At 40.7% G+C, this 26,036-nt stretch overlaps 1 protein-coding gene across 1 annotated transcript in view; it reads right to left on the bottom strand.

The window, feature by feature from the left end:
* Positions 1-5,213: 5,213 nt before the first annotated feature.
* The window catches only part of Znf277 (zinc finger protein 277), a 119,005-nt gene continuing 98,182 nt past the window's right edge, over positions 5,214-26,036 (bottom strand). Inside the window, exons 6-12 of the mRNA XM_034514586.2 lie at positions 22,046-22,156; positions 21,063-21,195; positions 13,301-13,368; positions 11,450-11,546; positions 8,787-8,829; positions 7,323-7,497; positions 5,214-6,097 (exon numbers count right to left, since the gene is read on the bottom strand). Of these exons, the coding sequence (XP_034370477.1) occupies positions 5,911-6,097; positions 7,323-7,497; positions 8,787-8,829; positions 11,450-11,546; positions 13,301-13,368; positions 21,063-21,195; positions 22,046-22,156 (814 nt within the window). The 3' untranslated portion in view covers positions 5,214-5,910. The remainder of the gene's footprint in view (positions 6,098-7,322; positions 7,498-8,786; positions 8,830-11,449; positions 11,547-13,300; positions 13,369-21,062; positions 21,196-22,045; positions 22,157-26,036) is intronic.

Here is a 26,036-nt window from a genome sequence, read left to right as displayed (position 1 = left end):
TATGTTCTGATACTTTATTCAATTTTTTTCTTCAAAGATTTGAAGTTCTTGTCATACAGGTCTTTCACTTGCTTGGTAGGAGTTACACCAAGTTATTTTATATTATTTGTTGCTATTGTTATTTTCCTAATTTTTTTTTCTCAGCACATTTATAGTTTGTGTATAGACAAGCTACTGAATGTTTTTAGATAATTTCATATCCAGCTGCTTTACTGAAGGTGTTTATCAGCTGTAGATACTCCCTGGCAGAATTTTTGGGGTTACTTATTTATACTATCGTATCATCTGAGAATAGCAATACTTTGACTTCTTTCTTTCCAATTTGTATCTCTTTGATCTCCTTCAGTTTTCTTATTGCTTTAGCTAAAACTTCAAGTTCGATACAGAATAGATACTGAGAGTGGACAGCCTTGTCCCAGATTTTAGTGGAATTGCTTCAAGTTTCTCCCCATTTAATTTGATGTTGGCTGTCAGCTTGTGGTATATTGCATTTATAATGTTTAGATATGTGCCTTGTATCCCTGATATCTCCAAGACTTTTATCAAGAAGAGGTGCTAGATTTTTTCAAAGGTCTTTTTAGCACCTAATGAGATGATTATGTGTTTTTGTTTTATTCCTTTCGGTTTGTATATATGGTTGATTATGCATCTTGAGGATGAAGCCTACTTGATTGTGATGGGCACTGTTTTTGATGTGTTCTTGAACTCAATTTTTGAGTATTTTTTTTTGAGTATTTTTGCTTTTATTGAGTATTTTGCATAATGTTCATGAGGGAAATTGGTCTGAAATTCTTTATTTGTTGAGTCTTTGTATGCTTTAGGTATCAGGGTGACTGTGACCTCAAAATGAATTTGGCAGGATTACTTCTGTTTCTATTTTGTGGAATAATTTGAGGAGTACTGGTATTAGTTCTTCTTTGAAGGTCTGGTAGAATTCGGCACTAAAATCATCTTGCCCGCCACCCCTCCCGCCAGTTTAGACTTTCAATGACTGCTTCTATTTTTTTTTTTTTTTTAGAGATTATAGGTTTATTTATATTATTTACCTGATCTTGATTTAGCTTTGTTAAATGGTATCTACCAAGAAAATTGTCCTTCTGTTTTGTGTAGTACAGGTTTTTTACTTAATGACTCTTTGTATTTTTTCCTGTGTTTGTTGTTATGTATCCCTTTTAATTTCTGACTTTGTTAATTCGTATACTCTTTCTCTGCCTTTTAGTTTGCTTGGCTAAGAGTACTGGGAGAGATAACTGGACTTTTGGGGGGTTGGGGAGCAGCATTCTGGGATGAGCTAGAAACCTAGGATAATAGAAACTCCTAGAAATCTATTGGAGTAACCCAATAAATAGCTAAGAGTCCTGGCAATGGGGGACATGTAGCCTGAATGGCCATCTCCTATAACCAGGCAAGACCTCCATTTGAGGGATTGGGACACCAGCTCAGCCACAAAACCGTAGACTCACAATTTGTCCTGCCTACAAGATGTACAGGGGTAAAAGATGAAGCAAAATTTGAGGGAAGGGCCAATCAATTACTGGCCCAGCTTGAGACTGATGGATGCTATGAGAGGGAGCCCACCCCTGACATTATTAATGGTATTCTGCTGTACTTCCAGATAGGAGCCTAGCATGACTGTCACCAGAGAGATTTCATCTAGCAACGGATGGAAACAGATGTAGAGGCCCACAGCCAAACATTAAATGGAGCTTGGAGAATTCTTTGGAAGAGGGAGAGGAGAGATTGAAGGAGCCAGAGGGGTCAAGAACACCACAAAAAACCCTGCAGAATCAACTAACCTGGACCCATGGTGGCTCATAGATACTGCACTGCCAACCAGAGAGCATGCATAGGATGAACTTAGACCCTCTGCACATGTCTAACAGCAAAGTCTTCATGTGGGGCTCCTAAAGGGCTGTTTGTCTTTACATTGCTTGCCTTTGGATCCCTTTCCCCTAACTAGGCTGCCTTTTCTAGCCTCAATAGAAGATGAGCCTAGTGATATGTCAAGGCTGGTTGATATCCATGGGAGCCTTCCCTTCTCTTTTGTGAGAAGGGGAGGATGGGTAGATGGGGGAAGGGAAGGGATGGGACAGCGAACTGTGAGGAGAGGATTGGGGATATTAAGTAAACAAATGACCTAATCAATACAAAATATAGATAATACTTCTAATACTTTTCAAAAAAAGGGGGAGGGGAGAAGGAAAAAGAAAATGCAACCATCTCCATCGAAGGAGAAAGATGTAGATAAAGCAACTGTGCTAAGTAATAAGTTTTTCTTTCTCACGAAAAGGAGTCTTTTGTCTTCTTTTCCACATTTTTCATCTTTGATATCTGTGCCTTAGGTTTAACCATTAATTTCAATTACTCAACATGGGTGAGACTATCTTTCCAAGCAAGAGGTCAACCACCTACCAGGACAGTACATTTCTGTGAATAGTGCATCCTTCCCACATGTCTACATAAATGGGATCTCTTCTCTGTATATTCCAATCCAGGCTCAGATATCTTTATCACTATCATGCCTTGACATGGAAATTTCTGGTTTTATTGGAGACTCAATTGTGTCACGGGATATTTTTCTGGAAACTGTCTTATGAATAAGATGTTTAGCTGAAGCAGACACGTGAGAGCATGTTTTGCTGAGAACATACATGTAGTGTTTTTTTCTGGAAGCTGTCTGGTGAAAAGACATGTGATGTTTTGCTGGAGCAGACACTAGAGAGGACATGTGATGTTTGGAAAGAGTATAAATATAACCCAACAGACAATGGATGACATTCTTGCATTGGTTCATCTTGTAGTCCTTTGCTGGCCATTGGTGGGCTTCACTGATGTTGGTCTTTGCTGATGACACTCTTGCATTGGTTTGTCTTGCTTTCTTTGCTGACCGTCACTTGTGGTGATTTCATAGAGACAAACACACCAAAGGACTTCTGGTGGGACTCCTGCTGACCGGCAGAGCCTTGCAGTTTCTTCTGGGTGAAGCTGCTGCTGCTGATTGGTGTTTGCTGAGTGAACTGGACTGCCACTGCTGATTCATTTGGTTTTTGCTAGTGGGCTGGAGTGCTAACAACAAAGATTGGAATCTCCCTGAAAAACTATTTCCAAACAGGTCCACAAACCTTGTCTCCTATTAACCTTTCTTTCCCCCTACCTCTGGTGCGGGGATGGCTAGAAGGGAGGTTGAAGCATTAAAGAGTCATAATTAAAGTAGGTTTTAAAAACTCTAACCCTACGCTTCCTGGATCCTTTTGTTATTTACTTTTCTCCTTGTCTCCATTTTGAGTCTTAATTCCAAGCTTTCTCAGGTATGTTTCCCCTGGGCATAGCAGCGCTTTACCTTAATTGAACTGATACCTACAAAGTCATTAAAGCCTCAAGCCGTTTCTTTTCATTTATTGTTCCCTCTTTCTGCTGATTGCTGCATCCCCTACTCCCAGCCCCCAGCCTGTCTCTGTCTCTGTGTGTTTGTTTAATCTGCTGGATGTGGGTACAGAACCATCTTTCCTGTCTGTTTCTGATTTTTGACAGAGTCTTAGTATGTATCCTGGCTGTTCTTGAATTTATAATCCTCTTACATCAGCCTCCCAAGTGTTGGGATTACTGGTGAACTTCCATATTCAGATGCTTGTCCATTTTTACAAAGAACTCTCCAATGCTACTTGGCAAGGTGTCTTTACAGCTTGGAGAGGCCTTGGCCAGTAGTTGCTTGCATTTTTGGTCTCTCAGAGAATCACTGTGATTTTCTGGAATTTTGCTTCTATTATTAGATTTGATTGGGTTTAAGTTACTCCTTTGATCATTAAAATAGACCCATCTAACCCCAGAATAGTACCTTATGAGTTAAACCCCAAGTGCTTTTCTCTTTCAGTGACTGCCTTTCCTTAGGTCTCACTTTTCCTGTTATGTTTGACTTGTTTTCCACGGCAACACTTTTCTCACCCCTAAAGCTTTCTCCTTCTGAAGCTTGCTATTCTTGGTTTTAACTTACATCCTTTTGCTCCTGTTTGAAAGCTGAAGAACAATCTAGAGAACACTGCAGACACAGTTTGATTTTCCCCAACAAATCTGTTTCCTAGAGACAGTATTCTAGAGACAAGAGAACACTTGTCTTTTTAACCTTTGTTTTTTAGGACAATTTAACTTAATTTGACTTTTACTTAGGCATTTCACAATAAGGGAATTCACTTCTGTGTTTGCTAGGTTCTAGTGAAAAGCCTACATGGGTATCTATCTGCAGAGCTTGATGTATGGCATGCAAAGATATGGTCAGAGCAGGTATGATTTACAAATCCAGGCAATGTATTATCACATAGGCTGCCACTAACCATGGAAAGCCTAGAACCTCAAAAGCCCATGTTGTATAGCATACATGATATGTATGGGTCTCAATTGTAAAGAAAGAACAGAATTAGAAAGCTACCTCTCGAGCTGAAGTGGCTTGCGGCCCCATGGGAAGATTGACGATACCAACCAACCAGGCTAAATGTATGTGATGCCATTGCATGGGCTAGAGTCCCAGATTAAAAGGAAAGACCATTCCTCACCAGCTTCAACATGACCAGCCACCTCCTCCCCTAGGTGCTGTGCTTTCTTCGCCTCATGGGCTGCTCCCCAAACCTGTGAGCCAAAATAAGTCCCTTTTTCCTTAAGTTGCTTTTTGTCAGCTTCTGGTCACAGCAAGAAGAGTAACTAATGCAAACACCATACTGTTTACAGACCCTGCCAAACATCTGCAATAATTCCACTGCCTTTCATGGAAGGTCAGATGGCACTTCCTGTTCCCTCATCCAACCCATCCATCACACTATCTTTAGCCCTCCTTAATGTAGAAAACAATTTTAGCTTTTTTTTTTTAAATGACGTTGACATTTTATAAGCATAAAAGCCAATTATTTTGCAGACTTGTCACTTAACTTAGGTTTGCATGGTGTTTATTTTATCCAAGCTATTCATTTCTGGTAGAAATCCACAAAAGTGATTTTTGTTTTCCTGAGGACATCTTTTTTTCTTTTTTTCATATTTTTTTTATTGGATATTATGTTTATATTTCAGATTTTATCCCCTCACCCTATTCCCCCCACCACCCAGGATCCCGTTATTCCATCCCCCCCTCCTCTGAGGACATCTTATAAGACCTCATATATTAAGTGCATCACAGCTGGTACTTGCTATAAGAAGACATTTTTGAGACTACCTGGGAAAAGTAAAAATGATATTGAGAAGTTCCTTTTATTAGGTGTTATAATACCACTGCAGTTATGTTAACAGACAGTGGTACTTACCTTTGTTACCATTGCTGTTATAATATGTAATCGGGAAAACACATACATAGGTGCACATATATTTTGGGGAATAGTAAGCCTAATTACACTACGCCCATTTCTATGGGGTTTGTAACAGGAAAACAATAACGATGTAATACAATCAGGTTTGGATTATTTTTAAATAGCCTAGTTTGCGCATTATCTAGACCTTTGGCCATCTTTCTTTGCTTCAGTGGGTCTTGTTTTAATCATTCACAAGTTCCCAATTTAGTACGGAAATCACACTGAACGCCTGACAGGCCCGTGGGAAGGAGACTAAACAATGGCGTAAGATCAGGTTCACCGTTCGCCTGTTTGTGACTTCTACGTTCTCCATGTTGTAGATAATCACGAGTTTCTGAAGTCAAATCATTTAAGATAATCCTATAATAAAATTTCTCAGTTCAAATATAAAAGCAACACATTTTATTTTTCTTCTTTATTTCTTGAAAACATTTTCATTAAGAACAACCATGATTGCAGCAGTGAATAGCGCTGTGTCGATGATCAACTCTGAACTCTTCTTTTGTCTGTGTCTCACAGGAGGAAACCATGCGACACTGTGTCCACGGCAGCCTGTCCACTGCGTCTGCAGCAGCTTCTCCTAGTTTTCCAGGCATCCCTGGATTAGCAATTGGTTGAGAACACTGCTCTGTTTTAAAGCACATAGTCTGGATGTGTCCTCACTGATGATGGGAACGCTTTCAGTTGGCTCTTGAGCTGTTAGGTCACTTTCACTGTCAGACAGGGTACACAGGAGAGTGTCATTCTCATAGGTGGGGAAGTAATACCTGAAAATGACCACAGATACACCAAATGACCAAATGAGTAACACTCGTGAAAACCGTCTAAGCAGCAGCTGCACACAGCACCGGGCTTGCCATGTCCCCTGATGACACTCTGACAAGCTGCAGTGGCTGTGCTGGGAGACCCCTCTGTTGATTTCCCTCTGACCCATCCTGTCTGACGTGAGCCTGGCGTGAGTCTTGCTAGTGGGCTACTCAGTTCAGTTTCTACAATGATAGGAAACATCAGCTGGGCAGGCAGCCTGGTCCAGTACTGTGCTGGTCTGTTATCAGCTAAAACCAGCAACCCCTTTATTTACTCAAAGTATCGTCCTTCCAAAATTTTAACTGAGCTGAAAATAGTTTTTTTTTTCCAAAAATAAAAATTTCAAATATCCAACAAAACCACAACCATGTTCCTCCCTCTCTAGTTTCCATGAGGACTATGACCAGTACCAGGTAAACAGAGGGCTGACCTTGGCCCTCATAATTGGGAGTCTTCCAAAAAGGAAAACTAGAGGCTTTTTGGTTAGAGTTCTGTGGAAGCCTAATTTAGTATTCTCTGAGGATACTAAAATTTTAGGTAGCTAGCATCCCACTTCCCCCACTGAAGTCAACAAAAATGATGTGAGACCCATCATAGATGGACTAGACTGGCAAATGACACTTGGGAAATTTGACATCATTTATTTTAAAAAGTTCATGTCAGAGAATGAATGCTTAATGTTTTTAAGGTGTCAACATGGAAAATGTACACCAGGAGCTCTGTGATGTGCATATCATTGACATACTAATTTTTATCTGAATGATTTAATTAGGACACAAACACAGGCATATAGCTATTCATTTTATTACTACTTGCAATAGCAAAAAAGTAAGAAATAACCCAATAAGTTAGGGTATAGCAGTCAACGGCAGCCATTAAAAAAGATGGAACAAACGAACATCAAATGTGTGAAGGCGCCTGAAATGTTTTGCTAATAAAATATAATTTAAAAGTTTATATCTAGTTCTACACTGAACTATCTATGACTAGCCAACTCAAATTCCAAAATAATGGTTTCATGTGTTACCAGCTACACAAACACCACACATTTATAAGTACACACACATACATGTATGTACTTGGTTTCATATATGTATATGTGTTTGAAGAAGTTACATAAAGAGACTCAATTTGGAGGACAGAGCAACAGGACCCAAGGCTCATGCTCAGGTCAGCAGGACTTACTCCAGTTGATCCCATGCTTTTCTGTCAGGAAGCAGTGAGGTGTGTTTAGCTTCTTCCATGTGAATTCTTAAGTCTGTTTTGGATTTAAACTTCACATGGCAACTGTAGCACCTGCACTGGTGAACTTGCCTTCGGATGAAATTGACCAGCTTCACTTGCTGATAGAAATTTAATCCTGCAAATCATTAGACAACCATCAGCGTTATTTCTGCATTGTCAAGAATTTATTTTCTTTAAAATATTTTAAATTTATTTTAAACTAATATATAAAAAACTTAAATATTTGTATGATGTCATGTGATGTCTTAAGATCTATAATTCCACAATATTTATTATAATTTTACAATATTATAGAACTTATATTAATTCTATAATATCTACAATATTTCTGTTGAAAATATGGAAAATTGTTTGTTATAATTTCTTACAGGAAACACTTATCCTAATTAACCAACCTGAAAATATGGAACAATTAAAATACAATAATGGACACTGATATAGGGCTTACATGTTGTGATCTCTGCTAACCACTTTTTATGTCTTAATACATTTCATCTTCCAAACCATCATCACATAGGTGAAATCAACATTACTCATTAGGAAACTGTTTAAGATCTCACAGCTGGGAAACAAATGGTGGACTCACAATCTCATACCAGGTTGGTTGTTCTGTAACCTATGATCCTGACTAGTAACAAATTGTGTATGTAATACATATGCATGTCTGTAATACCAGCAAAGTCACATATCCAGGAGCCCAGTATATTAGACCCACTAGGAAATTAGTAATTTATGTCGCAACACTGCTAATCCTTCTATGGCAGTCGCCCTGAGAGCTATATAACTGGTCACATCTGTATTAACACTCAGTAGCTATTCTGCCATGCACTGCAGTATGTATTGTTGAATACACAGTTCACAGTTTGCTGCCCTGAGGCATAGTGTCATATACGTAGTATGTGCTTGAGTCAGACACTACTGTTATCTGAGTTCAGGTCCAGAGCTCTTATCCGGGTGTGGTAGTGCACGTCTTTGATCTCAGCATTAGGAAGGCAAAGGCAGGCAGATCTCTGTGTGTCTGAAACCTGCCTGATCGACACAGCAAATTCTTGGTCAACTAGGGCTGCATAGTGAATGAAACTCTGTCTCAAAAACAAAACAAATAAATGAATTAAAATAAAACTTCCAAGCCTCAAGCTACCTGTGCCCTTTCTGCTGGCCTCTTATTGCATGTTATTAAAGTGCTCACATATGTAGAAGAGCCGAAGAAAATATGTGAAAAAAGAAGTAAACAGAATCAGAATACAGAGTGGCTGAGAATCCCTGCTTTAGTGGATTCAGGAACATCTGTATAGCGATGGCTCATGTGACTGCAGCCCTCAGCCATGGCTAACACAAGCATCACTTACAGGGTGGTTCACTAAAGTGCAGCGTCATAGAAAATAACTTTCCAACCAAACTTACCAAGCTCTGACTTTATTCTGAGGAGATCAAACTCATGTGTGTCCTAAAAAAGGGAAGGAGTATATTTGTAAGCATATAAATTATTTAATCCTTCAGGCTAAAGCTATAAACAGACATCTGATTCACAGGGGCTTGAGTATATTAGAAGCAGCCTGAGTTCATCATCTGCTTTTGAAATCTTCTAATTCTAACTGCTACCCTCCTCCATGGTCAGCAGTTCTTTAAGCACAATCTAAAGCATCACTTAGTTGAAAGGTTTTAATTAGTTACAGCTTACTGCAGTTTTGACAATGTACATGTCTGAAATATCTAGCCTGATAAAAGTGTGTGGTAAGTTGTGATTCTCGCATGCAAGGCATCTGGACCACAACTACAGAACTAGGTTTTCAAGAACCATAAGCAAGTGATGTTTCACAGAGTCAGGTGTGTGTGTACGTGTGTGCTTCTTCAGTTCCACTTTCACATTAACCATGCTTTCTTTGGACTGCCACAGTACAGAGACTTACGGTATTCTGCTTGTCACCTTTCTCCAGTTGTCTGTCAAGCCTATCACCTCACAGAAAAAAAATCTTGTTCCCTGTGGTAGCATTTTGTGCAGCACCACCAGATGCAGGATGCTCAGGAGTTCATGATATGCTACCAATGAAAGTGACTAAGAAGGATGAATGATCCTTGTGGGGATACCAAAAATGTTACCCCTACATGGTGATATAGTTATAAATGGCCATATAGCATCCTACTGGTAACCTATTATAGACAATCAGATTCATAAGAATATATGCCATAGTCTTTCTAGCTCTGCCCAGGTCCTTATTTTGGTGAACTAAGAATAGTATTTCTGAATGAGGAGGCCTGAAGGTGAGAGAAAAACAGATGCCAACTATAGACAGACATAGTTCAGGAGACAGGCAGAGAATGTCAGAACTCATCACTAGTTTATTATTATTATTATTATTATTATTCCCAAGTTGTTGTGATAATGTCATATATCATTAGATATTCTTTTCTTTACCCCAGCATCTAGGCAGGGTCAGAGTAACACAGAGGAAGTATCTTTTGGGTATACTGAAGCGAATAAAGGTTCAGAATTACTAGCTTTAAGCTTCATTTTGCTATAAACATGATACCCAGTGGGCAAAGTAGATAAGGAATGCTCCTATATGCTTCTTCTTTCTGATTTATCTTCCATGACGTGACTCTAAGGCCACATTATGTCCAGTTCCAATCTTGACCTTTGCGACTAGCAAGATCTCTGTTCTTTCTATCTTAGTCAACAATACAGCAACAACCAGGAAGAAGACCCAGAACCCACTACATTTGGGTACTGTCACTGTGGCTGCAGATCTCTCAACTGCTGAGCTACAAGGCTCAAGGAAGCACCTCGAGGGTGGGAGCTGTGGCATCTAAGCTGCAGCCACTCGCATCAGTCAGTCATCCTCTACACTGCACCATACTCTCTTCTCCAGGATGGACCTGGCCTGTCTCTTCTGTTTGTCCAATGCACTTTCAGGAATGGAATAATGATCGGAGGATGTGTGCTTCCTGACTGTTTCTACAATGAGATTAATGTACCTTGACAAACACCACCACCACCACTGCCACTGCCGCCACCACCACAATGACACAACAACAAATCTTCATGGGGAAAGAATAAAGCAAAGAGTAACAAGCACCACTGCTCAGTTTCTTTCTCCTAACTCAGTTCTGGACCGGTCCATGGACTGGTGTAGTCGCATTTAGTAGTCACCTACCTAAATGAACCCAGTCAAGAAAAGCCCTCAAGACAAGCCTGACTGCACAGGGGTTGATGTCAAAAGTGTTCCCTCTCCAGGAGAAAGACATCAGGATAGGTATGGCCCTCATGCCTCACTGGACAACGACAGGAGGACCAGAGCCATTACAAGGTCCCCTTTAATTACTGGAGGTCAGGCCTTTATCCCCGCCTTGGCAAGATTAGAATCGCCAAGGCCCTTCTATACTTGGAGAAGGGAGGAGATGTCAGGGGCAGCCCTGCTTATACACTGAAGGCCTAAAATCAGCCATAAGCCTAAAATCAGCAATAGGCCTGACATACATGCCTGCTAACATGAAGTCTTGGGTCTCTGTGGAAAAAACACTGAAACAGATGGCTATACGCTATTGTAAACAGGCAGCTTTTATGAAAATCTACCAGCCTGAGTAGTCATAGACCTTGTAAATAGTCAGCCTTGGCAGATAGTACCAAATTAGATAAGGACAAGTGACTCATAGGCAGAGTCATAGTGACCTGTCCCCTGAACCTTCACCCAGCTGATACCCTGTTCTGAAAGATATCTGTACTCCCCCAAACACCTATGCTCCTGTGTCATCCCCTTCCCCACATCCTGCATTTTTCTGTTTATAAAACCTGTGTTAAAAAGTAAAAATTATGATTTGATAATAATAAAAAAACCCAAAAAATTATCACAAAACAAAACAAAAAAACAAAACAACTCCCCCCCAAAAAACCCAAAACAAAACAAAAAAGAGAAGCCCTCAAGCATGCCCAGAGGCTCCTTTCCTAGGAGATTCAAAGTCCTGTCAGCTTAACATAAACCATCCCAGTGAATAAATGAGGACCCAGTGATTACCATGTCTACACTGTTAGAATGAAACTAAATTAAAGAAGGATAAAAGCATCTTACCTTCATGTGCACATACAATTTATCTATTGTCTCCTCTTGCTTTTCACAAAATAGACAGACAGCGGAGACAGGGTACTCCTGCCAATCAGACCAGTCACTAGGTTAAATAGAAGATAGAAAGCATGGTCATCTTTTCACCGGAAGTGCACTTCATGGAGAGCTGCATTAGTGTCTCTTTCCTAGCAAATGCTACTGACCCCTGAGTCTGACATTTTGGGAAAGACGTCCCATTATGACTTTCGGATACAGTGTCTGGAACTCCAAGCACGAGATGACAAACAGCCAAGAGGTGCATCCCCAGTTTCCCTGTTTGCCACTCTTTTGAACAGTGACTTGAGAATGGAAGTGGTGTGATACTTTCCAGAGACAGAGAAATTTAATTCCAAAACGACACCTACCAAGAGATGGGATGTTCTCTTCTTAGTTGTAAGCACTAAAGACACAGGATGTGAGCTGAGGTGCTTCAACTGTGCTACAGAATAGTGGATTGTGCTTTTTTTTTTTTTTTTTTTTTTTTTTTTTTTTTTTTTTTTTTTTTACAAAGCCTACACATATATTCAAGAGGGAAACACTGATTATTTTAAATGTGGAAAATGTTATATCTTGTGATAGAATGATAATTCAAAAAGCGTGCAGGTTAAGAGGTTAAGAGCACATACTATTTTTACAGAAGACTTGAGTTTGGTTCCCAGCACTCATGAGGCAGCTCACAACCCTAACTGTGGAGCTGTTCTGGGAACTGTGGGATCTAGCTGGCCAACTGAGAGGCATGGAGGCAGGTAGAGGCTGTAACTGTTCAGGTTCTGGCCCAAGGCTGCTGCTTTCTTATCTGAAGATGGAAGAGTGATGCTGTAAACTCCATCAGCAGTGATGGAACCCGGCTTCCATGGCTGCCTCACCACGAAACCATTAGCCCAGACAAATCCTTCTCTTCTTACGTGTCCTCTTGTCAGGTACTTAGACTGTAGCGATAGGAAGTGCTTACGCACACCATAGTGCTGAAACACCGTTTCCGTACCTTACAATGCACTCTCACTTGCTGAAATCTCTGTAGTCAAAGTGCAGTTATATGGCCACACATAGCTGCAAGGAAGGCTGTGGAAGTCTTTTACTTACATGCTAGAAAGCATCCTGAGAATTATCAGATTTTTATTACTAAGGAAGAAGTGGAGACCGGGCAATAGAGAGAGACAACTGGAAATGCCCATTACAGAATGTATGGTGTGCAATGTCTCTTTCAGTGACATTCCTGTCTAAGTGTGACCGGAGACAAGCTGTCTAACCTATCTGCAGTGTCACTACGAGACTCAACCAGTACCTCTTCAAAGGGATGAATGGAAGAATCATGTAACAGACTGTCTAACATGTATTGTTAGTACATACGATCACTCAAGTATGAGTTTATTTTCTTTATCTAAGTTCCCTTTGATGATATTTTTATGTATGGTAGAAAAGAATATGAGGAAATCAGAAAGCCTTAGTCACATCTGTCCTCACTGTTGTATCTTCAGCACGTTTTTGTCTAAGACACTGACAATTCATATCTGTGTTCTTAACATAATTTCTGTATTTCTATGTCCTGCTCTGTGTATGAAAAAGTAAAAAAAAACAAAACAAAACAAAACAAAAAACAAGCTCAAACCCCAACTAATCTCACTCAAATGTATCTTTAGTGATTTTTATGGGAAAATTATTTTAATTTAAAAACCTTATTACTTTCATGAAAGGGTGCATGGCTCAGAGACTTTCTTTTTATTCCCCCTCTTTGGAATGGTAATTACAGCCCAAATTAAAGAATCATCTGCCTGCTCTTCGACACTGTTCTTAACCAGCAGTGGTGCTGTGTCTTACTCTTCCTGAAGGTCCAGCAGCTCCCGGTCATCTTCCGACTGCACCTCTTCCCATGACTTCCCAAGTTCCTTTGTAGGAAGACGGCAGAGTTCACACAGAGTAAGGAGAAGAGGTGCAAATGGTGAGAAAACAGACACCGAACCTGAATACCACCAGCAGTAAAACAAAGCCGCTCAGATGGCTTCGAAGCAGTACGAGTAAGATACATTTAAGAATTCACTGCCGAGATTAAGGTGAATAAATCCTAAAATGCTAAAAACTAAAAAAGTAAAACTATTTGTTTCTGAAGAAACAGCAGTAGCCTTTTAATTACGTGTTTCTTACCACCCCCCACCCCACTTTCTTAATCTTAAATCCTTGTTTTTCTACCCTGGATATATATTAGTGTCACTTAAGAATCTGTATTTTTTTTTTTTTCCTTTTAAAGAAAACCACCAAGGGCTCCTGGAAAGGACTCTGAAATATTGCCTAGCAGTATGTACAACCTTTTGACATTGCAAAATGACGCTATCATCTGCAGAGTTCACACTTGAGAACCTCACAATCAAGTTACAATTCCCCTTCCTCCAAACATTAAGAACCGCCACCGCTGTCGCCACTCGAAGTGGAGGAAATGCCACAGGGGATAAAGTACTTGCTGCACAGGTGTGAAAACCAGACTCTGGATCCCCAGAACCTACATGAATGCCAGGATGCATGGTAGTCACCTGTAATCCCAGCACTTGGGAAGCAGAGTGCATTCAACATTAACTTCAGGACTCTGCATGTATGTGTGTACACATAAGCCCTCATGCACACCATACACACATAAAAAAAAGACCCCAAACCAGAACTACAACAACAGCCACAACAAAAACACCCCCCCCCCAACACACACATCCCTCATAACATTGTAAGGAAGTTTATGATTTTTATAATTGACTGTCTTCTTAGCTGCCCTTGGCTGCATGCTGTATGCTTCGGTATGCAGCCTGCAGGTTGGACCCGCTCACATGGAATGCTTCCACTCTTGTTCTCTGCTCGCCTATTCCCCAGACAGCAGCCACAGTGATCTTTCTGAAGGACAGTTCTCACAGTTGGAAAACAGTACAGATTCCCTACCACGGTTTACATATCTCCATGCTCTCCTGGGCTCCTTCCGTTTCCTTATTTCCTGCTGCCCCTTTCTTCCTCAGGATGTCCCAGTCAGGCTGGTCTTTCTGTTGCATCCTCAACACAGCAGACCCGATTCCCTTTTGAACACTCTGTCTGAACCACTCATCCTTCACATCTCTGTGTGGTCATTCTGGTCTCTGCTTGAACACAACAGCTCCGTTCTCCTCTGACTGGTCTTCTAATAATAAAAAAAGACGTCCCTGGGCATGGCACAGCCGTTGTATCTGTGACCTTACTGTAGTGGTGGTTGTCTGCTGTGATATCCATAATACGAGGCCCCACCCCTACTGAGGCAGTTAAGTGTTGTTGGAGGAGGGGCTGTCACTGTAGCCACTAGTGAGTTGCTCTTGCTCCAATAAATGATCTCCTACCCATGCTCAGTCAAGAAACTCTGGGGTCATTGGCCATACACAAAAAGAAGGCAAAAATATGGCGTAGGGAGACCTGACAAGAAGAGAAGTTTCAGGGAGAGAAAGACAGGAATGGAGTAGGTGAAAATGACTAAAGTTCATTATATAAACGGACAGGCTCAAACAACGAAACCTGAGAAACAGTAACACTCCTCCTGCTCCAAGCCACTTATGGTCCTGCAGGAGCTGCAGGTGTGAATGTGCTTGTCCCTTTGTTTGCTCTTCATCTCCTCCCCTTGAACGTCCAAGGAGACTTGGCCTTTGTTCCTGGTTACATTTGCTGATTCTGCCCATAGTAGATACTACCAAGGTTTGTTTGTTTGTTTGTTTGTTTGTTTTTTTGGTTTGTTTGTTTTTAAATGTAACTTTAAAAATACAAAAATTGAGGTCAATTTAGATCTTATTTCAGAAAAAAAAATGTGAGGTAATTGAACGTCTATAAAGCACACGCTGGGTATGAATAGGTGTTCAGTATCTATGCAAACCTTTTACCTTTTACAGTCAGTTCATAAGTTCCACTTTAAGGGACTTTTGTTTGGTATGTCAGTGTCAGCCAAACACCACAGAAGGATGGTGAGGGTGGTTTATTCTAGTTCAGTCATTTATATTTTCTCCTTTGAACATTTTTTCCCCTTAATGACATGTCTTTTCTCACTCAAATCTGCCAAAGCAGACAGATACCAAAGCCGATGGAGGCCTACCACTGAACATCTTTCCAAGGAGCTGACCTAGGCTGGGTCAAGTGGTACTAAGCACCACTTTCCTTCTCACTCAGTGTCTTTCCTCTGGAAGCCTGTAACCAAGATTTTCTCAGTTATGGATGTGCCTCTCCCTAAAATAAAGGCATTCATTTAGCTAACACAAAGAACTATGTGCATCATTATGCTTTAAAGAGAGCAAGAATATCTGTTGCTCATCAGCTTAATGAGAAGCTTTGCAACTGTCATTATTTATCAACCAAATGAAGTATGAGCTCAAACATGCCGAGATCCACCATACTGTCGTTAGAGACAGTTAATTTGAACTCTATAATGTACTTTCTAGAACCATCATAAAGTGTTGAACCTCATTATAGGACATCCAAAAATGGCTCAGCACTGTAAACAGGATCTCTGTAATAACATTTGGTAATACATTAAAATTTTCATGCCATACTTGGTCTCGCTGGACTAGGATTTATGGTCATATTTTTACTGCTGCAAGACATTCAAGGAGAGGCCATCTGTGATGTTACCATTCCAAGTGAAATGGGTAAATGATGCCATCAACAAATGTTCCGAGTCAAAGGGAAAACGGATTTTTTTTTCTACTGTCAAACTTTGTAACTCAAGTGTAATTTTGCAACTTTCTGAGTGTTCACTATAACCTATACCCATTTATATCCATTTACTTTCGTAACACAACCTTTAAAATTTACTGAGAGAAGAGAAAAATCTATTTTCATTAGTATATTAGGAAATCAGCAATATGCACTTGACAGTGACTTAGACTTTCCTAAAGTACTCTGCTTGGGGATAAGAACTAAAGGGGGAAACATGGGAAACAAACAAAGAAACAAGGCACATGACTCCCAACTGAGACACTGTGCTAGTGAATCATGTCAGGAAAGCTAAGAACACAAGAAAAAGTTTGGAAAGTATGTCTGTAAAGATGTTCAAAACATCTCCACAAGCCTCTGTATCAGATGGGCCTCAACCATCAATGAGAGAATGAAGAAAAAAAAGGGAAAGATTTCCTGAAAGCAGGACCCCCCCTCCACACACACACACACACACACACACTCACATACACACACACACATACACACACACACACATACACACACACACACGCACGCACGCACTCACACACACTCACACAAATACATACACACATACACATGCGCACACACAACACACGAACACACACACATGCACACATACATGCATGCACACACACGCATGCACACACACACGCATGCACACACACACGCACACACATACACACACACATGAGACAGAGGCAGAGACACTTTGTTTAATGAGAAGGATTTATAGGACTATAACAACTCTTTAGTCTAGGAGCCTACATCTACATGGCTTTGTATATTTTAAGACAAAATAATATAAAAGAAAAGAAAAAGAAAATGAAAGAATACAAAACAGACCAAATGATAAAACCACAGCAGAAACAGTTTCCTTTAGAAAACTCTGGGCTTGAATCATGAGTGCCTTAGGAACACAGAGCTGAAGCCCAGTGATGTTAAGCAGTTTGTTTTATCTGAGGCTAGAGTATCTGACAGTGAAACTATTTAGATCTTGTCTCTTAACAATTATTACTAGACACTGAACTCTTATTTCTTGTTGGTGAGGATAAAGCAAGATTTTGGGGAAATGATCCAGACTGTGCAAAGGAGTTCAATGTGTTTGTAAGTGTGTTACATTAAAAAAACTAATATAAGTTATTAGACATGGAAATTATCTCACCTAAGAAGCAAAGCATTTGCCAATTTGCTCAGTGTGGAGGGAAGCTGGTAACAGCCCCTTTGCCCCTTGTTCTTCCACCTTTGGTGACTGCTCCAGTGCATCCTGCCAGACCCAGGATGCTCTGGAGGTGCTAGAAGAGTTTGAAATGGAGCTGGAAGCCCCATGGTAGATGGTCGAGTTACTGCTGATACAGTCCACAGAGGAAGTGGGATGCTGGTTTTGGACAAGATTCTCATTGACTGTGCTCACAGCAGCCTCCCACTCTAGCCTTTAAACTCTGAGTAGAGACCTGACGAGCCACTCTGCTTGCCTTCTGTTCTAGTCTGCTGTCTGGAGGGTGCTACAAAGTATGTGGATTGCTTGAAACGGACAGAAGGGACAGACGACCACTATGGCGCTGTCATTTGCCCACATCCCTGTGAGGAATTAGTCATGGATGTCCCTCACTCTTTTGCTTTTATTTTAAAAAGTAAGTTTTTATCATTAGTTATTACTTAGGCAAAATTTTAGAGAATTTATTCTTCATGTTAATGACTTGTTCTTCACATTAAATACTGTTCATTAGCATGTCTAAAATAAGACTATAATGATGCTGAGAAGCTGTTGGCTCTAATTTTTTCTTCAATGATGTATTAATACTATTTGGAACAGTCTCTCATATGCATATCCTAAGCATTATGCTTTTTACTAATTATCAGACTCTTTAAACACCGTGGGATGTTGTTAATGCTGTGGTGTCTATATTTCAGGGCTGTCATATATATCAGGCACTTTATTGCTTTTTTCTGTCCTTTTCAAAAGTGTTTGCATCATTTTAAAAAATCCTAATATATCAGATACATTTTGTTTTTTTCTAATCATTTTTTAATTGGATATTTTATTTACATTTCAGATCTTATCCCCTTACCCCATCCCCCCAGGAACCCCCTATCCTATCCCCCCAACTCCTGCTTCTATAAGGATGTGTCCCCACCTACCCCCCAACTCCCACCTCCCCACCCTCGAATTCCCCCACACTCGGTGTCCAGCCTTCATGGGACCAAGGATCTCCTCTCCCATCTATGCCTGACAAGGGCATCCTCCCCAACATATACAGCTGGAGCCATGGGTCCATTCCTATGTGCTCCCAGGCTGGTGGTTTAGACCCTGGGAGCTCTGGTTGGTTGGTATTGTTGCTCTCCTCATGGGGCTGCAATCCCTTTCAGCTTCTTCAGTCTTCTCTCTAACTCCTCCATTGGGAATCCCATGATCAGTTCAATGGTTAGCTGTGAGCATCTGCCTCTGTATATGTCAGACTCTTGCAGACCTCTAAGGAGACAGCTATATTAGGCTCCTGTCAGCATGCACTTCCTGACATCCACATCAGCTTTTTTTTTTTTTTCTTGGTTTTTCGAGACAGGGTTTCTCTGTATAGCCTTTGGCTGTCCTGGAACTCACTCTGTAGACCAGGCTGGCCTCGAACTCAGAAATCCGCCTGCCTCTGCCTCCCAAGTGCTGGGATTAAAGGCGTGCGCCACCACCGCCCGGCTCCACATCAGCATCTACCTTTGGTGACTGCACATGGGATGGATACCCAGGTGGAATGGTCTCCAGACGGCCCCTTCTTCAGTTTTCTCTGTGTAGCTTGGCTGTCCTGGAACTCACTCTGTAGACCACTCAGAAATCCACCTGCCTCTGCCTCCCAAGTACTGGGATTAAAGGCATGTGCCACCACTGCTCGGCTTTCTAACTATTTATTTTAATACTTGGGCTAAAAGCGCTATGGTTGTAGGTGAGAATCATCACATTCTTGCAGATTAAAGCCAGTTGCACTTTCTGGTTTTTTACAAGAGAACAGGTCATCATAAAGTCAAGAGTTCTTAAAAAAAACTCAGCTAAAGAATACAATGGAGGTGCCAACATTATCTTGACCATGTGAATGGAGAAAACGGATGCAGTAGATAACTAGTTTACCCTGGCTATGTGGACTTGTGGAAATTACTAAACCTCACTACGTCCCAGTCTCGAAGGCTTTCATAATGCTCATGTCCTGGGAATGTGGTTAAATGATTCAGTATATAAATACCTGTGACAGTGCCTGGGCCACAGAAAGACCTCAGTTGTTGTTATTTTAAAAATGGGATTTATGTCAATAGTATCCTCTAGTTGTGATTTCATTTTCATTTCATATTTACTAAGACCATTATATTCTCTTGAGCCTTGAAGTGTTACAACAAATCTGTGGTTAGTATAACCTATTGTGTTCCCCCTAGGGACAGCTGGGACTCATAAACAATTTCAGCTTGACAGCCAGGCACACTACTTGATGCTCGGGGATTGAAGTCACACTTTTCTAATATGCTAGCAGACTATGAGTGTGTGGATCCTTTGAAGTCTCCCTCCAAGGTAAAGTCTCCAGCTATACAGTGTCCTGCTAGTTCGCAGCTCTTGCATATTAGTTTAATGGGGCCCCAGAAGGAGAACTAGTAAATTGCTTTCATGGCTGGTGTCCACTCCCTGCTGGAGTGGGCTGGGCCCTGAAGCAGCATTGGCTCTAGGAAGTCATGCCTGAATGATTTAAAGAGAAGATGGAAAGACTCAGGGGGTGTCTTTGCCTTGAGCTGGTTGTAAAACATTTGTAGTAAACGTTGGCAAGTTCCCAGAGCCAATCTTTAAGCAAATGCTAAACTTACTTCTTGAAGAGAATTTCAGTTTAACACTGTATGACTAAGTTAAAACACATAAAATGTGCACATGAGAGCAGAGACTTCTAACACAGATCCTGTGTCTCTTTCTGCCCAACCCAGGAAGGGGCTGATAATATTCCCTCAGTCTTTTGAGATCAACAGGCTTGAATTTTAATGTACTTATATTACGGGGGGGGGGGGGGCACATCTCTTGCTTCAGGAAATTTCAGCATCAGAACTTTCATCTTTCATCGTTCTGTAGAACTTGTAAGCCTTTTCTATGTATGGGTAGGACACCTTATTACACACAATGAAAAAGCTGGGGGACTGAAGGCAGGCCTGGTGGCATTCTCCAGTCATTATGTCAGTCCAAAATCCCCTCCCAGAATCTTAAATAACTCCAGTACGGTCTCTAACTGAATACCACTGCTTGTCCCAAAAGGATGAATCCACAGTAGGCAACAGACAGGACAGAGACTTTGTACCTTAAACATTTAAAATCTGTGACATGGGTCACTAAACAAAAATACTTGCTTAATAAAATGGAACAGTTTCTCTGAAATGTCTCTTAAAGAGAAGCTGGCAGATGACAATGATACAGATGCACTTTTTATTTTGAGGATAAAGGGAGGACCATTTAGTGGAGAGATGGGAGAAGAGTAAAGAAATTGCTTTTAAACAATTATCTTGTGTGGCATCTAGCACACCCAATGCTCAATAAAAGCTTTTAAAAGCAGAATACATAAAGCCCTGGCTTCAAGCTGCCAGATAACACCAAATGGGGAATGGTTTGTAGATAATGAAATACTGTTTGTTTTTTCCAGTTGCTATCACACTGCATTCTAGAGATGCATCTGTCAACTTTACTGCAGAAACATCTGTCAAACCAAAATACAACGAATCAAATTTGCTTCGCAAACCACTGCTAACTACTTCTTGATAACGCCTCTCATTACCTTTTAACCTTTGTGCCAATTCATTCATTATTCAGACATTAGTTGGCTTGTAGGTGGATTTTGATTGTGGTATTGTAGCCGAATTTTAAACTATAAGCAGCAAGACTTACCAAGTAATTGATGACATAGAATCGGTCATATTCTCTGTTTTTTGGATTGATCCTACGATGCTGCTTTTTTCTCATGTGATCTTTAAGTGTGTTTTTGTCTCTGAAGGTCTTCTCACAGTACAAACATTGTAAGCTAAAGGAAACACACACACACATTGCTAAACACATCCCTTGGACAACTGTTGCAAGAACCCTATTTTTAATTTTACATTTATTTATTTGGATTAAACAAAATAAACTAGAGTAATATGGTCCCTCCGTGAATCCCCCATCCCTTTACCCACTTGGCTTTGTAGAAAGCATGGAATGGTATGGTTTGCTTTGTAGTAGTCTAAATTGGCCAACTTGCTGTTTAATTCAGACTGTGGCAAGGATTGCTCTAGGCTGTGCAAGCAACGTGGCCAGTCCAGTCTCCTTCTGCTCCTCAAGCCCTCCCTTCCCTGCCACAGTGGTTGGCATCCCTTGGTACTATGCGCTAAAATAAACCCTGCCTTCCTGAAGTTGTGACCTGCTAGGTATTGGGTCATAGCAATGAGAAAAGTACAGAATATTGATGATGAGTACATTTTCTTACAATATAACTTACAGCGTCAATGTTTGGCATAAAGTATGCATTTTAATGCAATAATTTCAAAACTCACTAGAAGGCAATATAATCTAGATAAAATCTACATAATACCAAAAATGTAAAGTCCCACAGCATAAGAAAGGAGTAACTTCCATTTGATTCTAAGTTAAATTAATTTATTAAAACAATTTTTTTTTGTTTTTTTTGTTTTTTTTTGTTTTTTTGAGACAGGGTTTCTCTGTGTAGTCCTGGCTGTCCTGGAACTCACTCTGTAGACCAGGCTGGCCTCGAACTCAGAAATCCGCCTGCCTCTGCCTCCCAAGTGCTGGGATTAAAGGCGAGCACCACCACTGACCGCCATTAAAACAGTTTTTAAAAATCCAGAAGTATCTGTGTTTTGCCAGGGAATACTTACTTGTCCAGTTTCTTCTGTAATGTGCATAAGAATTCAGTGCAGTTTACAATGTTGTCTGGCAAACCAATGTTGAAAGCATGCTCTCTGGCCATGTGGTTCAACAGAACAGATCTGCAAAGGAATATGAACAATTCCTATTATTTATAAATAATCCAGGAGCAAATCAGGCTAGGAATAACATTTATATGACAACAACTAATCAGAGGATAAACAAGTACTAGATACAGACATAAACACTTGAGCCTCACTAAAATGGATATGCTAAATAAAATGCAAAGCCACATGCTGTCTTTCTACCATTGGAAGGGTTAGACTCTGTTGAAGCATCAGGTCCTATTCATATTCTCTCATTCTCTCATTCTCTCTCTCTCTCTCTCTCTCTCTCTCTCTCTCTGTCTGTCTCTGTCTCTGTCTCTCTCTCTCTCTCTCTCTCTCTCTCTCTCTCTCTCTCTCTCTCTCTCTCTCCCTCTCCCTCTCCCTCTCCCTCTCCCTCTCCCTCTCCCTCTCCCTCTCTCTCTCTCTGCTTCTCTCTGTGACAGGGTTTCTCTAGACCAGGCTGTCCTTAAACTCAGAAATCTGTTTACCTCTGCCTCCAAAAGACTCATACCACCACTGCCTGGCAGGGGTTCTACTCTTTAATCTAGTAAATAAATGATGCTGCCTCTGCTTTCCCAACTCACTATGAAAGTGACGGGTTAATTTTAGGCATTAACTTTTACTGGGATAAGGAACAGAAGAGAACAAGGAAAGCATTTGGCATGTGTGGTGGTAAGGATGTTTTCACAGAGGAGTGGTGGGCATCTGAGAGTAGAAGCAGGAAGATGCTGCTTGCTTGGTCTCTGTCGCCTGGAGTTAAGATACCACTAATCTCTATCCCTCAGATACTGGAACTTCAAGCCCTCTGGCCTTGGTACTCCGGCTTACACCAGTGGTCCCAGGACTCTCAGGCCATAGGACTTGAAATGAACTCCCCTGATTCTGATCCCTGTGTATCTGCATGGAGCATGGCTGTCTCTAATGTTTACACAGTTCACTGTGGGAGGGCTCAGCCTCTAAAATGGATAAGGCAACTCTACTACTAAATCTTACGTGTTCCCTTATCACACATGGTGGTTCTGGTCTCTGAAAAATCTTGACTAATTCTGCCTCTGGAGAAGAGCAATTGGTTACTATCAAGATGGCGTTTTCTGTGACATGAGATCATGGATGTTCACCTGGCACAGTATCAGAGATTATGAACCTACTGTTAATAGATGCTATATACAAGGATCATGACAGCCTGGAAGCACAATTATCAGCTTGTAGACTAGCTTATACTCAAAAGAAAACTTTATTTCAACATTTTAATTTATTTTTAATTTATGTGTAAAATATAATAATGAAAATATTTATTAATTATCATATGGTATTTTGATACATAGATACTGTAGAGTGCTTAGGTCATATGTGCTCTAACATGGATCACTTATACTTCTTTCTTTAGCTTTTTGTGGTATACGGTATATTAGCACTAGCTAATGGGACCCTATTGGGCAACACCAGCATACCAAACCTCTTACTATTTAACTATGTTGCGCATGCACCAATCGACTCTGCCTTTTCCACAACCCTTCCTAGGCACCAGTAGTCACCACTCTATTTTCAACTCCTACCACCTCAATTTTCTTCAGATTCCACATATGAGTGAGATCATGAAATACCTGTGTTCTTGTGCAAGGCACATTTCACTTGGTATCATGTCTCCCACATTATATCCCTGTTGGTGTGACTCAACTATTTTATAGAGTTGAGTAGCATCTTATGGAATATATGCATTACGTGAAAATCTTTATTTCTACAACTTAAATAGCAAGAAGCATATATATGTAATATCTCCTAATAAGACTTTCTCATAAATAAAGGTGAGCATTTCAGGGGTGCAGGAGTATATATCACTGTGAGACTGTGCATAATTGCTGCATAAGATGTTTATCTTACATATCTTTGATTCCTTCAAAGTGTTTTTGAATTAGTTTTTCACAAAAATAAAGTAACCTTCTCTCCATAAATGTATGCTATCTTTTTAGGTTCATGATCTAGTGGGCACATTTATTAATCTGTGGTTAATAAGCTGTCTTCTCTAACTGCTTAATGGTAACTTATAACTTCAACTAAAGTACTTGGTGGGGACTTTACACTGCTGGTCAGACCTTCAGAGTTTTCCCAGGACATCCTACCCATAGGTTGCAGGGCAGAACCTATGCTATAGAAGACTCCAGACAGAAAGACACTGGGAACTTCTTATAGCAACCGAGGTGGATGGATGGACAGCAGTAGAATGATGCAGAGTCAAGAAACTTCCTATAGCCCAAGTCCACAGTAGAGCAGGACAGAGACCTTAGGATCCATGGAGACGCTAAAATACAGTGGGACATGTGTTGGGTTTTAGGATGAGATGCAGTTGCCAACTATTCCTAGCTTGAGTCAGAAGTAACAGCTGGCTCAAGCATAGATGAGTAGGCAGTTTTTCTGCTAACCCAAGCTAAGTATCCAAGATCTCTGGGTGTTACCAATTATACAGAATGCATTCATGGGAGCCTCCTCCCTCAACTTCTGCAGATTAAAGGCCTGTAGAATAAGGTTTGAAAGCCAGGAGATGGGATATAAACCTGTGGCTGGTTCAAAGAATGTGTGAGATAAGAGATATCCCAATCTTTGTGAATAGTGGCTTCCAGAGTCTAAGAGAGCTGACTCAAGGGGAGTTGGGGTAGCACTGTTCTTAGAACCTGTGTATAGAGATAGGTTCCACTGGGCCAAGCCCCATGCCATCTTCACTCTAAGTTTTGTTTTGTTTTGTTTTTTTCTTAAGAGTAGAAGGCCTCAGTCAGATCTACCCAGGATGTTTACTTACAAGGTTTGAAATAGGCACAGATTCAGCAGTTGGCTGAAGAGCTGCAAGGGTACTGGGATGCTCCCCATTGGTTTTTACTTTACTGTTGACTCTGAACATGTTCTTGAAGCCTCCTAGTCTTCCTCTAACTTTCTGGGGTCCTGCCAGAGAGGTATCTAGATTTGAAGGTGAGTGGTTGAAGGTTAGCACTCAGTATGAGGTCTACTCTGTAGGCTCAGAAAGCTCAAAGATTTCTCCACCTTGCCACCCTGGTATCTTCCTAAGGTTTTCATACCCACTTTAGACTTAGAAGGGGGTCGAGGAGATGAACAGAGCTTATCATGGAGGTAAAAGTCTCTACATGGCCCCATGGTCTGCTCTGCTGAACAGATTAATGCCCTTCTAGTTTTGATTAGGTTACCTAGAAGTAGCCCAACTTGACCAGGACTTCCTGGGAATTCTATACTTGACATCCAGTCAGTGAAAGGGGAACTACAGATAGGTAGAGCTATCAAGAAGGGGCTTTGCTCTACATTACTGTGATGGTTAATTTATGAGTCACCTTGCCTGGTTAAGGAAAGGCTATGTAACTAGTAAGGCATTATTTGTGATTATATTTGTGAGGATATGCTTCTGGAAGACACTGGTCCAGAAATAAGAATGATGAATAAAGACACGTATATCCTCACCAAAATAAGCAGGTATAGCCCAATCTATTAAGGATTTGGAGAGTGAGGTATGTTGTTTTAAATAAACACTTAGGAGCCAGATGCTGCAGTGAAAGCATGCTAGATTAGATAGGCAGAGAAGGCACCCAGCTGGCCTTTCTCCTTAGGTGATTTCTCCAAAGGAAAAGCAAGCTCTCCTTATCCATGCTGTTTCAACACCCAGTCAAACTCCCTTCTACTTCCTGTGCATCTGTTTCCTGACTTCCTCTCTATGGTTTTTATCCTCTGTTCACTCCTTTTAAATTGGTTGCTTACTCTACCTCTTGACCTATGGTTGACTTTATTTAATCCTGTTTAGAATAAACAGAAAACTCTTGGATTAAAGCTTTGTGTTAGGGCTGAACCACACCACAACTAGAAATGGGGTTTCCCAGTAAATAGCACAATCTTGGGG

This window comes from Arvicanthis niloticus, chromosome 11, assembly GCF_011762505.2.
Source record: "Arvicanthis niloticus isolate mArvNil1 chromosome 11, mArvNil1.pat.X, whole genome shotgun sequence".
Taxonomy (NCBI): domain Eukaryota; kingdom Metazoa; phylum Chordata; class Mammalia; order Rodentia; family Muridae; genus Arvicanthis; species Arvicanthis niloticus.
Note: the sequence above shows the minus strand (reverse complement) of the source record. Positions and strands in the feature narration are given on the sequence as shown.